The sequence below is a fragment of the Chaetura pelagica genome, unplaced genomic scaffold, assembly GCF_000747805.2.
Source record: "Chaetura pelagica isolate M959 unplaced genomic scaffold, ChaPel_1.0 scaffold81, whole genome shotgun sequence".
In the NCBI taxonomy this organism is placed as follows: Eukaryota; Metazoa; Chordata; class Aves; order Apodiformes; family Apodidae; genus Chaetura; species Chaetura pelagica.
Window position 1 is genome coordinate 176701 of NW_009951997.1, and position 13754 is coordinate 190454.

At 36.3% G+C, this 13754-nt stretch overlaps 1 protein-coding gene across 1 annotated transcript in view; it reads right to left on the reverse strand.

The window, feature by feature from the left end:
* CDH12 (cadherin 12, type 2 (N-cadherin 2)) overlaps positions 1–13754 on the reverse strand; it is a 153163-nt gene that overhangs the window by 105110 nt on the left and 34299 nt on the right. Inside the window, exon 2 of the mRNA XM_010002406.1 lies at positions 12088–12382. Coding sequence (XP_010000708.1) covers positions 12088–12382 — 295 coding nt within the window. The remainder of the gene's footprint in view (positions 1–12087; positions 12383–13754) is intronic.

Sequence of the window (13754 nt, forward strand, 5' to 3'; positions counted from 1 at the left end):
AAACCTACAGGAAAGAAATATGTCATTCTTCCTGTAAAATGCCAATTAATAATAATAATAATAATAACAACAACAACGATGACAATAACAATAACTATTATTATCATTATTATTATTGTTATTATGCTCATGATAAAACCTCAGACCTTAAATGACACTTCTTTTGACACCCACAAACATACTTAACAGTAGAAGCAGATTTTTCAATTATAACAGCCCGTCAGTCTTTCAGTATTACAGCAGTTGAAGGGTGGATACAGAACAGTATTTACAGCATGACAAAGAAACAGTTTTCAGCCATCAGAATTTAGTTCTGAGAGTCAGACAGTGAACACACACAGCTGTGAAGGTTTGTTTAAAAAGCTATCAATTGGATTTTAATAATACACACACACAAGATACAGATTAAGTCATTCTTCTGTTGTATGGTGGTTGAATGCTTATCTTCTATCTCTTAATTGAATGCTTAGACTATCACTCTCTTGAAGAAGGAGGAAGATGATCTGTTTTATATAGGATCATTAAATATTCATCAGGCTTAAAAAAGGGAAAAGAGAGAAAGACTAAGAAAGGCTCTCTGACCTGGTGGTTAAAACATGAGGAGGATGTTTTAAAAAAATGAAAGAATGAAACTGCATCTGCAGCATCTTGTATGAATTTTACATCTACCTCATTGCAAAAATCAAAATCATGTAACCACTTTTCCAGCCACTTTTTTCATAGGATGTAACTCTGAACTCTGAAAATGTCAGTGGCTGTCTTCTGAAACAGAATTATGTACATCTACTTCATGGTTTCTGACAGTGCTTAGGCCTTAATTGACATCTAGCTGCTCTGCAGATTAAAGTTCAAATGGTTCTGCACAGGCAGACTGGAGACAGGCTTAGGTGACATTTTAGGCACTCATGAAACAACTTCATAGAAATTTATGTTTTTCCAGGTACTGAGATATTTCATTTGCAGTTAGATAAATGAATCATGTGGACATCTGTCTCTGCACAGCATACCCCCAAACACCTACTGTGATAATACTGAATTTAACTGTGTTGGATCTGTTTGGGTTCCAGAGATACTGCTTGGACTATCTGGACAAGTTCCCAGAACATTTTGGTTCACTTTTACACCATGTGCTAGCAAAATGCAGATGCCGACATATTAGGGATGCACCACATTGCTTGAGTAACTTGGTGGTCGGTAGAGCTGAAGCTGTTAAAAGCTATCTGGGAGTCTGAAGACTGACTAGAGTTTTCAAAACCCTTTAGGCGCTTTGCACTTAGTGATATCAAGAAAAAAAACAACTAACCAAACAAACAAAACAAACAAACAAACAAACAAAACCCTCCAAACAAGCAAGCAAAAACAAACAAACAAAAAAAACCAACCAACCAACCAAAACCCAACAAAAAACTCAATACCTTCAGTGCCACTCTTTCAGTGCCACATTACCTTTGCAAATCTGGCCTGAGAGTATGCTGATAAAAAACATTCACAAACAAGATCCACTATTAAGTCTAAGCCCTCTGTTTACTGTTGATGAAAGCAGTACTTACACAGTGCACACCGAGTCCACAAGTCAACACTCAAATCATAAAACACATTTGTAAGGTGGGCAAAGAGGCTCATGTAGACTTTAATGTAAGCGGTCTTGGTAAAAGTACCACTGAAAATAGATCATTAGGACATCCCTGCAAGGTAGCTGGTGATTTAGAAAGTCTCTTGCACTACGCTGCCATAAAACCTACCCTGTCGTCATTCTTACTGTCCCCTTGTGCTACCCAAAGCAAATTGATAAAGGTGGCAAAAATATAAAGCATGCAGACTGCAGCATAGGTATTACTGAACTGTGACAACTTAAGCTCTACAGCAAATCAGAAGGATGTGCTGGTGCAGTTCTTACCCTGTATCTTTCTTTTAAATCATCAGCTCAGAGATCTTTTACTGCTGTGCATTGGCCCAAAGAAAGGATTCCTTCTTTACTGCTTGCCAGTTCAATTATCAGTTTCATTTGTTTTTTCGAATTTAGGGAGCTGCTTCCTTGCTGCCATCTTGAGATTCAGGCAGCCAGACTGACATCTTGGCACATTTCAGATCATTTATGGAAGATCTTCTTCAGAAGGAAAGGCTAGAATTTTATTTTGTTTATTTGTTACACAGAGAAGGTGATGTAGAAACTGATTATCCTTTATGTTATGTTGGAGCAATTTCTAGTACACCAGTGTTTGAATCTGGGTTGTGGCAAATAAAAGCAGCAATTTACTTATGTTCAGCCTGCCTCTCCTCTACAAATGTTAAAAATTTCCCTCCTTATTCCCCCACTAGTACAGCAAATAATACTAGCAAACACAGTTCTTTAATATATCATAGTAAAGCTATTTTTTTCTACTCAACCAGGGGAAGATTTCTTCCCTGTCTGCTGTATTAGCAACTGGATGATCTTTTGAAGGCACACAGGATCATCCACTGTTTGAACAGCAAGGTGCTATGTCTCACTGGATTATGCTCAGTGATTAATATTGGCTTAGGACTTAAAATCTGTGAACAGAGGATTCATTCAGAATCACATGCAAGAGTCATGAAAAAAATCCCAGGACTATCACCCATCTGCTGAATACTGTCTGATAGGGTTTGGTTTGTGTTCAGACATGAGGTGATGTAGAGTGAAAGCAGAAAGAAGAAATGAATTAATTTGGAGCTACTGAACCAGAGAGGTCGCAAGTGGAGCTGATAATTTGAGCATCTGTGTCTATATTATCTTTTGTAAGACCATAAATTTAAGGTTTGAGCACCTGAACTTGACCTTCAGGCATCTTTCTCATCTGAATTCTAAGGTGATATTCCTACAACATGGAATACATAGCTATGTAACTATCTTACGTTTCAAGTGAGTCAGGATACTGCTTTAGATCAGAACAAATGGTAAAACTGATGCTTGCTGTACTAACAGCAATAAACACATATGGAAAATTAACTATATGGTTGAGGAGATATTCTCCAGCTGTAGATAACCTGACCTGGTTATTACTGGATTGACTGTTGGAATGCATATTATCTTTTATCAGATAAGAGTATCTACCCCAAAAGATCATGCCAGACTCAGTGGGAGGACTAGCAGTCAATTAATTATTTCCCATTAAGATAATCAGTTGTAAACAACTGTGTACCAAAATGCAAATGACTGGAGGAAATTGCACCTCTGAGGGCATCTGCAACTCTCCATCAATGACTAGTGTTGATTAGTGCAACAGGGCATCCTTGCTGGAGGACCATTGCCTGTTTCATCCTATTTCCCTGCTCTATATAGTCTCACTCATACCTGGAGTATCATTTATTTATGAATTAATATCCTTTAAGCTTCTTATGAAAATAAGGTATGGTCCTCATGTCTGTTAATAGAAACAATAGCAGTTTCTTTAAGAGTGCCAGTCTGAATCAAGTCCAAAGCAGAATTAAAAGTATTGCATTTATCTCCAGTAGATCCTGAAATGAAATTTGTACAGTTTGTAATGCTTTTCCTCTTTCTCTGCTATCATTCTTTACTTTCATACCTGCCTGAAATCAGCACCCATCTTTATTTCCAGTCATTTCCTCTCTAACCTTCAATGATCTCACTTATATTGCTGTTTTCTGAACAAAACATCCCCAGACATCACTGGCAAGTAAGGATGTCTTACCAGTAGAATATTGCTTTGCTGGGATAGGCTTTTGGCCTTTCAATTCATACTATTTCACTCCAGGAAAAAGAAAAAAAAAAAAATATTGGCACTCCTGAGTTTTTAGCAAAGAGGACAGTTTATATCATCTCCATTGGTCTTCTTCCTATGTAGCTGTGACTTGTTAAGCTTGTAGGTTGACTAGCTTATCTGGGAAGCATGACTACTTGTCTCAATTGTGAAGCAGAGAAATCAGGAAACAGTCAAGCCTGCCAGGTTCCCAGCTCCTGAGAAGACCACCTGGCCTACAGGTTCCCAGCCAGTGCTTAGCTTGTCAGGTTGATATAAAAGATGTTCTTCTACTAATTTGGGAACCACCTGTTTAATTTGCCAGACACCAGCTAACCTGGAGGATGACTCAGCAGGCAGCCATCTAGTTTTTTTCATAAGCAGTTTTGATAGAATTACATGTTTGCATCTTTCAATTCTACAGAAACTTAACAATAATGACTCTTGTGGAAAGGTTCAGCTCTTTTGAGACCCCTGTTTGTCAAAGGCTGGAAGGATGTCAGGCTCAGGTTCCCCTAAGGTCTTTAATTGTTCCATAGTTAGGAAAAACCTATGGTGTATGGGATAGACATTGGGCTGGACTACCCATCTATGCTGTTCCTTACTACAAATAAGGAGAAACATCAAGGACTCATTAAATCCAAGGCTTACAGATACACTTCCTAATTGGCCGAGATGTCATTTAAAGATACTTTAGTATGTGCTGTTCCTCATTCTGCAGATATTTTTAGACCTCTGTATTATGTAGGTTGTTTTTTTTTTTTCCAAGGTATTATTTTTATCTGCAGTGTCTTTGCTCTAGACTTTAAGCCTATAGGATTCTCAACACAGGGAATAATTTTTCCTTAACAGAATATCTGAGACCCACAATTTATTTATTTTTTTGTGCTTGTGATTTTTTTATCTTGGCTCTTTTTAAGCCAGATTCTCAGAAACACATTTCTTATCACTTCAGGCCTTCCTAGGCCTACATCTAATTTGCCACATGGAGTTATTTCTGCACACAAAATTAAAGCCCTTAATCATATTTGGTTTAGTGACTCCCATTTGCTTAGTAATCTTGAGACTGTTTTGCTTTTTGTTTTGTCCTCTGCTAGGGCTGTTGATTAATTCACACAATCCATCAGTGACTGATTTCTTAGACCAGTTATCTTAGTACAATAACACTCATGTCTGCTTTTATTACTCTGGTTTACTGCAGAGTTATACACATATAAATGGGGATTAAGAATACTAGATGTGCACACTGTCCATACAAAACATAAATATCAATCAGTTTTAATTTTGGCCTGTTTTCATTGCCTACAGTGTCTTTATGAGAAGATAGCTAGGACATGATTACTTGTCATAAATGAAGAGCTGCCGTTTGCCAGTGAAACCTTGCACTTGTTACTTCTGTGAAAAATTATAAATAGAACTGAGCTTATAAGCAAAAAATAGCTCAATGGCTGGAAAGCAACTTTAAAGAAAAATTATATTCATTGCCATGCAGGCAGTAGCTTGAGAAGCAGATTTTATAAAACATGTTTACAGTCACTCAGTGGCTGAGAACAGTAATACTTTTAAAATATGTTTAATGTTTAAAACCACTCAGTGCCCAAAGGAACAACTCTTGCTGAAAAGATATTTAATGCTCATTTTGTGGTAAGGAAAAAGCAACTTCTTCTTAATTTTTAACATTTACAGTTAATCAGTGACTACTACAGCAACAATCAATACAACATGTTTGATGTTTAGAGATGCTATGTGCTTGTATAAAAACAACTCCTACCCTCTCAATACTGCACTAAAACATGCCAGTACCTTTCCCTCAGCAATAGTATCATTAACAAAACAACTCCCACATAACCCCAGCTACTCCTATGTGATACATCTTGAACCTAAGATGATTATGCAAACCACAAGACAGTACCAATAATTACAAAGTTTCTCCTTATATACTAAAAGAATGAATACTCAGCACCATGAAATTTACCAACATACATTTAGAGTAAATAAAATATCTTAATTTTAATAATGATAGTATTGGTCAGTTAACCTAACTGGGGGGTCTGCAGCAAAAGACTTAGGTGTGATGAAATATAAAATGTTATTTTTTTTTATGCTACTGTGCTGGAGTAAAGTCCATTTGTGGATAGGAACATAATGGCTTTATCTGCTGTGACATGGATTTTCAACTTTGCTCTTTTCCAGTTAAAGACAATAAAGTAGGCATGTATACACACGAAGTAAGACTCAACTGCTTTTCATGAATTCAGCACTGCCACTGACATTTTGGGACTGTGAAACCTGCTATCAGAAAACACTTTACAGTGTCTCACCTTTTCAACAGTAAAAGCTTCTCAGGCGTTTTGCTCTGTCCATGTTTGTCGGGTCCTGTCTGTCACAGCTTTCATTTTACATAGATTCACCCAGCTAACAGTATTTGCCCAATCTTATTTTGCTGACAGTTTCCAACAACCAGAGTGTGTGAAGTGAAACTCACGTGGACTATGACAATAGCCACAATCCTTTCATCGAACAACCTTTGATTCTCTGCATTATTTTCTTCCTTCCTTTTGATCTAAAAGGGTTTTGTCTCTAAGGTTTTTCACAGTAGCTGAAGCTGCCTAGGTTGCCTACTGTTCTATCATCATGTCAAGAAACACTTTTGTTTCAAGAGCATTTACTACCTACCTGTAATTTTCTCTCAATATCTCTGTGTTGGTTTTTTTCACTTCTGTTTTGTTTTGTTTTTTTGTACAATGCTGCTTACACATGAGGAAAAAACTCTTTGACAAAGGCTAATCAACCACAACCTCCTTTTACTTTTGCTTCTTCCTTAAAACTCACCTTTCTCCACAGTGGCTATAAAATTTAGTGTGATAATCAGTGCAATAATAATCTGTGTATGGTAAGTTACCATCTGATATAGCTTCAAGATTTAGAACTGAAAGGCAGTGATGGGACATTAATTTTTCTAAAAAGTGGTCTGTATGACCTAGGGCACTAGGTCTGACCGAGGAGATAGATGAATTGGTACACTCTGTAAAAAAGTACCAAATCAGAGGACATGTTAAAACTACTTGGTGAATCAGTGAGTATATAACTCCAGATTAGTTGCATAGATAAACAGTATCTAATTTCCAAAAGTCATGTTCCTAAGCAAAGGCTCTTAAAGAAAAAAGAGGTAATAGCCTTTTCTAAGATAACATCTAAATAAAGACAGAAACCAAATGGTAGGAATAAATTGCAAGTCTTTATATTAGAGGTAGATTGCCACTTGCATTTCACTTGGCTCTGAACTCCTAAATTGGCAGTGAAAGAGAATATATAAGCAGGTGGCAGCTTGACAAAACTAAAGCTTGACTGCAAAGCATTACGGGGGAATCCTAATGTAACAGGCAACTGAGGACAGGGGATTTCACACTGTGAAATACAAAGTAAGAGGCACAGGAATAAATATCTTGTAGGTACTTTCACAGAAGTGGGCTGTACCTTGGTGACCTATTAACTCTTGATCTAGGGATCACTGGGGAAAAACCTCCAAAGTTTTCATCTTAATGATGAACAGTGGTGAAAAAAGGGAAAATGATTGATGGGAAATACTAGATAAGGAAAAAAGCATAAATGAGAGAATAAACCAGAATATTAAAAATATTTGTGTCTTGATTATGACATCTAATTCCCATCATTGTCTCTAAGGACTTGATAACACCATAAAAAAGCATGGAAACCAAAGTGGAGATGGAGGGGCTGCAGACAGGGGCAGACAGATTATATTGCCAGTTCTCTCTCCATAAATGTGTGTAATACCATTCAAAAATATCTCTGGCCTTTACAGATTCCCAAAGTGATATCTTCAGCAACAGCCTGGATATGGTTTTGGAAGTCCTTAAAAATATATTGCCAGAAGCCAGGAATCTCTATCAAGGGAAGTATCCCTCAGTATTTGCTCCAATGCTTCACAGTCCTTCCTTTCCCAGCCTTTTATCAGTGTAAGCTTCAGGCTAAACTCGGGCACAAGATACTGAGAATGCAGGTTCCTACCCACCAGTTCATCAGGCTGCTTTTTCACAAATTGTAATACTTTCACATGAAACTACATAGACAGATATATTAAACACATGTTCCATTTGTGAATGTATATATATGAGCCTTTGTGGATATTTAAGTGTAAGCCAGTGTTTAATAAGTCAACTAAATATTCACTTCAGAAGGAAAACTGCCAGATTATTTTTGGATACCAGTATTGTGGAAAGCAAATCCATAACACTCTTCAATTAGCTGCCTTGCACCACAGAAGATAGCCAGAAAAAATAATCTGATACAGACTTTATAGTAAAATTGACCATTTTAGTGTTACAATGTAGTGTTCCAATTGGGGTAGTTTCAAACAGAATATTCAAGCTTAATCAGTAAGATGGCTATTTACTGTGAACAATTGCCCCCCTAAGCAATGAAGAGTTAATCTAGTGGAAATGTTTGACATGAAGTTGCCTAGGAAAGAACATATGGAATCTATATATTATGGAATTGATAGGTTTAGTGCAGCCCTAGCTGGTCCATGTATAAGCATAGAGGAATAATGGAAAAAACTTAGAAAATATACAGTAGGCTGTGACAGAAGTTGCAAATTTGTCACATGTAATTCATATGATCAATTACACTCAGCATAGTCAGTGAAAGAAATGCATGAGGAATGCGAAAGTAATTCTGCGGATATTTTTATGTATAAATATATAAAAATATATAATAAGATCTTTTCCTTTAATGTGCGTTTAACACTGGTATGTCCCTACTCTAAGTCATCTGGAATATAGCTTTGATAAGGGTATAACCTTGGTTTAAACTCACAATATATTTGCATGCTTACATAAGCTGTAATGCAACACAAGCAGGCATAGCTGCCAGAAGTAACACACGTGATTAAATTTTACTTAAGGACAACATATTTTGCTAATGCTAATTCACAAACTTGGAAATTACAGCTCCCTTTTCATTCCTCATACATAAATTTCCATTTCTGCTTTGTCAAAAAATTTAGAACCCTTATTGAATCAAGACAATTTTTTCAGAAAAAAGATATCGATGAAACCAATTTAGTATCAGGAAAAATAAATAAATACATATTAGTAGTCCAACCCTTAAGCTTTTATAAGTCTCTTCTTAGCCATAAAATGACAGCATAACAATCTCTGTTCTTAAAATACTAGTTCTGGATTGTAATCTCACTCCATCTCCATAGTTTCTCTTAAGGGAATTTTATATCATTGTTCTTTCCAACATAAATTCTTCACCAGAAAGTATTCTGTACCCCATTTACTATGTGAGCAACACACTGTCAACTTTGGAGGTATCAATATCCCCCCACAACAGAAACAATGCACACTACCAGAAATAATGGAAGTCACAGATGGATACAGTCCCCTGTTTGTTACATCAGTGAGTAACCAAAGGGCTTTTCAGAAGAATGTATTTTTTATTTATATCTGTGATTGGCTGTCCTCTCCATCATACATGAGCAAATTAGAGTACATGTATAGAAGGAACAAGGCTAGATAGCCATTCAAACTTTTAGACTAAAACAAGTAAGTTTCCTAGTTTGCAGTGAGCTTACATTGGAGTTCTAGAATACAGTAAACACCCTGCTAGTTTGTTTTTTTTTCTTTGTAAAAGGCATAGAAGGAATTTGGCTCCAGTAAAGAATGCACCACTAAAATGGCAATCCCAAAATTCTCACAATATGCATTACTATCATCTTTTAAAATAAATGGTATTGATAAGAGGGAAAGCAAAAAAAAATCCAGTATACAGAAACAGTAGAAGAAGTTTTAATAGAACTTCAAAGTGGATTTGAAGGGAAAAAAATAAATTTCACCTAAAACATGCATGGAAAATAACACACCAAAGTTCTAGAAAATCTACCATGAAAATTTACGTATGACAGATATGCCTAAATTGTATCTGTGTGCAGAAAACCACGCATTGAGGTCCTGTGAATTTCTATTTTTTTTACCTGTTCTATTAAAAAATCACAGAGGTCCAACTTTTTCATTGACTTGCAATTTTATTACAGCTCTGTGACTGGAACTCTGAATCTAGGGACAAATGCTAAAGCATTATTTCAGCCATCAAATCTTCAGTGACAGCAATTAGCACGAAGGTCAGAGATGTTACAAAACTGAGAACAGCGCAGCCATAAAAATTTCTAGGATGTGTGCAAGGGGTCTGAAACAAACTTTTCTGCCTAAAAATTCCCAGCCCCACTCAATCCTCTCTTATGGCTGCAGATTGTGGTACCTCAAGGGTGTTTCATACAATATACTTTATTGCACTGTCCAAATGGAATATATATACTGTACACTGGTTGTTAAGTCATGAGGATTTTATTAGCTGCCTTGCTTCATCTTTCTTGATCAATTTTCATCCATCCTGTATTTCTTGTAGAGGAAAACAAGAACTGTTATGGATAAATCTTCTGAAGGTAGTGAATGAGACTGAACAAAGTGAAGTTCAAGAGGATGCATTTTTGCCATGGCCTCTATTTCCAAAGGAGAATAGATTGAAAAGCATTTATTTTAAAATGCTGTACACATGAATCATTTAGTCATGCAAGTCCCAGTCAATGTAAAAGCCACAATGCATGGCACACCCTGAAGAAAGTTTCCCATTAAATACAACCATCATTAGCATTTTGTCTGCTACTGCACATACATATTTATGAAAATAAGAAAGGAAGGTGAATGAAGAGCAATAGAGAGACAGAATGAATACAAGCACTGCATTTCACTGTGTAAATAGCATTATTCATTACTATTTTCCTCATTTCTTTCTGATCAAGTCTTAAAAACAATTTAACAACTAACCATACATTTACTGGTGGGAAAACTTTATTCTGAACTTGCCACAGAAACAGATGTGAAAATATAATAAATATTTTCCATCTATAAATATTAGAACTGTAAATAATATTACTAGACAACTCTACAGGGGTGACAACAATAGTGCACCTATGTAGTGAATCTTTAGATGCACCTCTGTGGATGATGATAGTGAACTCATCTCTACACATCTATGGGACCAACAGGATTATCTCTACGTGTCTACTTATATCATGTTTTATCACATTCTGCTTTTCTTTATCACAAAATTTAAATACTAGTTCACTAATTCTATATAGCAACTTGTGTAGATATTTAGTGGCCTTCTGGATTGTATTTCAAAATATCACCCTCTAATCTGCATAGCAAAAGGGGCAACAGGATCCCTCTACACATTTCAGAAAGCTTCCAAAACTATTAGCAATTACAAGGAGCATTAAGTGACTAGTACTTGTAAAGTATTGGGAAAACACAGCTTAGGAGACAAAACAGCAATAACCGGAAACGAGTACTGAGAAGTTAAAGACTTCCCAGCCCAGAATGAATTAACTTCTGCTACCTGTAGGGAAGCCTGCAGTGCTACCTGGCAGCAGGACAGAAGCAGTGTGCTTGAGTTGTAAACACACTGCTCAGGACCACTTCAGAATCATCCATTAGGCAGAGAACCCATTTAGTTTATTCTCCTGCTCCAAACATGATTTTTGTCTTATCTGGCAAATGCCTATTTTGTAGAGAAAATTCTTCAAACAAAAAAACTTCCGTGCTTCAGCGTCTTTACTACAGTTCACCTTTCTTTGGAGATAAAACTATTCTCTTCCCTATTCACTAATTTTTTGAAACCTTACCATGTTCTCAGTCAATCTTCTCTTTTTTAACTTAAAAATCCAATGCATTTAATATTTTCTTGAATATTAGGGTTTTGAGACCTTAAGCCAAACTTTCCGATCATTTTCGACTCCTGTTTTTTGCATTGCTGAGAGCCACCTTAAGGCAATCATTACTTTTAGCACTCACAGCGTAGCAGGACGTGGATAAAGAATTGTCTCCTAATTCACAAGTAGGGGATCATGCAAGTGCTGCAGGAGTTTAGCAGCCACAGACAGGGACAGTAAACGGCAAGATGATGCTGTACAAACTAATTCTGTGCAGCAATGTTAGCTAGGAAGAGAGAACACACTTCATTATGTGAAATAACAGATTTGGGTGTACACAGATCCCTGGACCTCAGCGTACCTGCCTTGAATATGTTTTTTTCTCTCTTCCTGTCCTCAGAGACTTTGACTCACAAGCTCTCATTTTGCAGGAGAACAAGTTTCTAAATAATAAATAAAGCTAAAACAAAACTGTAATCTATTTCTAAGCACAGAGAATGGCATTTCTAATAATAAGTTTTAGAGGTTATATTTTTATTTCAGTCTTCTCCTTACTTTCTCAGCAGAAAATGCACATTGAGACTATTAAATAATATGCAATTAGTTCTCAAATGTTTAAAGCTTCTTACTCACCTACTGGAGACATTTCTGGGACACTGGCAACATAAGGTCCATCCAGGAACTTTGGCTCATTGTCATTAATGTCCTGCACTTTGATGATGAACTCTGATTCAGGCTCTAGTGGTTTCTTGGTGTCAACATCCACAGCCTGAGCTCGGAGTGTGTAGAAAGGTTTTTCTTCTCGATCTAGGCTCCTTATGGCATGAATGTCTCCTGTGGTCTCATCAATGGTAAAAACGGTTCCAGCACCATCTCCTGAAAGGGTATATTTAACCGTGCCCACTCCCTTGTCCAAGTCAGAATGAAGCTGGAGAAGAAAAAATAAAAAGAACATAACATTAATGGCTTTTTCTAGGCTGGAAAGCAATTTATTTATTTTTTTTTTCCTCTTATATAATAAAAGGCAATAGAGGAATGAATTTCTAGGTCCTTAACTGCATTTAAATGCATGGGAAAAAATGCAAGTAGCATGTTATCAAATATTTTTATTGCTGTCTAGTATTCAGTACAGAGAGCATTTAAAAATTCTACTTGCTTTCTCCCATGAATACTGTTCAGTATTAAAACTGCATTGAAGGAGGTCTTCAGATTTGTCACAAACTGAAATTTAAGACCAGGGATGGAAAACCACATCAAGCAATCATGAGATGGCATGACTGAGTGTCAAAAGCTTTTACAGGCATGTGGCTTTCAGAGACGTAGAAGAGATCTTAATTTTCCTTTCACACACAAAAGCTTGATGGACCCCTAAACTCAAACTCAAACCTGGTTTAAAAAAGACAATATACACCTCTTAATTACAGTAAACACTCAACAGAACTAAAAATACTACCTCTTTTAAATGTGTGATCGATTGATTGCCTCCTTTCTGAGAGTCACATTGCAGACAGTGTGAAGCTATCAGTCCTTTTGCTCACTGGAAGAATACAGTATTCAATAATTTCTGCCTTAATTCTTTCTACCTTAAATACCAATATCCACATTTTCCAGGCTGTTAGTATGCTAAATCTCTGTTTCTAATTTGAAAAAAAATAAAAATAAAAAAATCAACATAAGTTCTTGGACATTTTTGTCCATTTGATCAGTGTTTATACTACTATAGTGTGGCCATGAACATTAGCTCAAATGCAAGAAATTTTGAAACCAAAATATAGTGTGATGAACTTCTTTCTCAGAAGCCTTAATCTGTTTCACATTCATCCTTTAAATACATATAAAAGTTTTGAATATATACTCAAGGTTACATCACTGATACTGAAAATCACTTTTAAAACATTCCCCTGCTTGTCCCATCTAATGAAGACTAAAGAGATCTACTGTAATGGACACAGGTTGGAAGAGAGTTTTCAAGAGTAAATCCCCTCAAGCAGTATACCAAAGCAATTATGAATGTAGGCTTTATTTACATGATGTACTACCCAAGGTGAAATACAATAGAGGAAGCATGGGACATGAAAGGAGATTATGTAGAAAATAAATGAATGAGAAACTAAATGGTTTTGGTAATGGGGCAAGAAGCTAAGCTACAGAGAAAGAGGTAAAGGCAATTATTAACATTTATAGCTATTGCCTTGAAATTGAAAATAGGTCCTTGTGAATGTGGAAGAGGTCATGGTTTGTGGGACAGAGCGAACAAGAACATAATCTCTTCTTTGTCTGTTTTTTTATTCCATCATTCC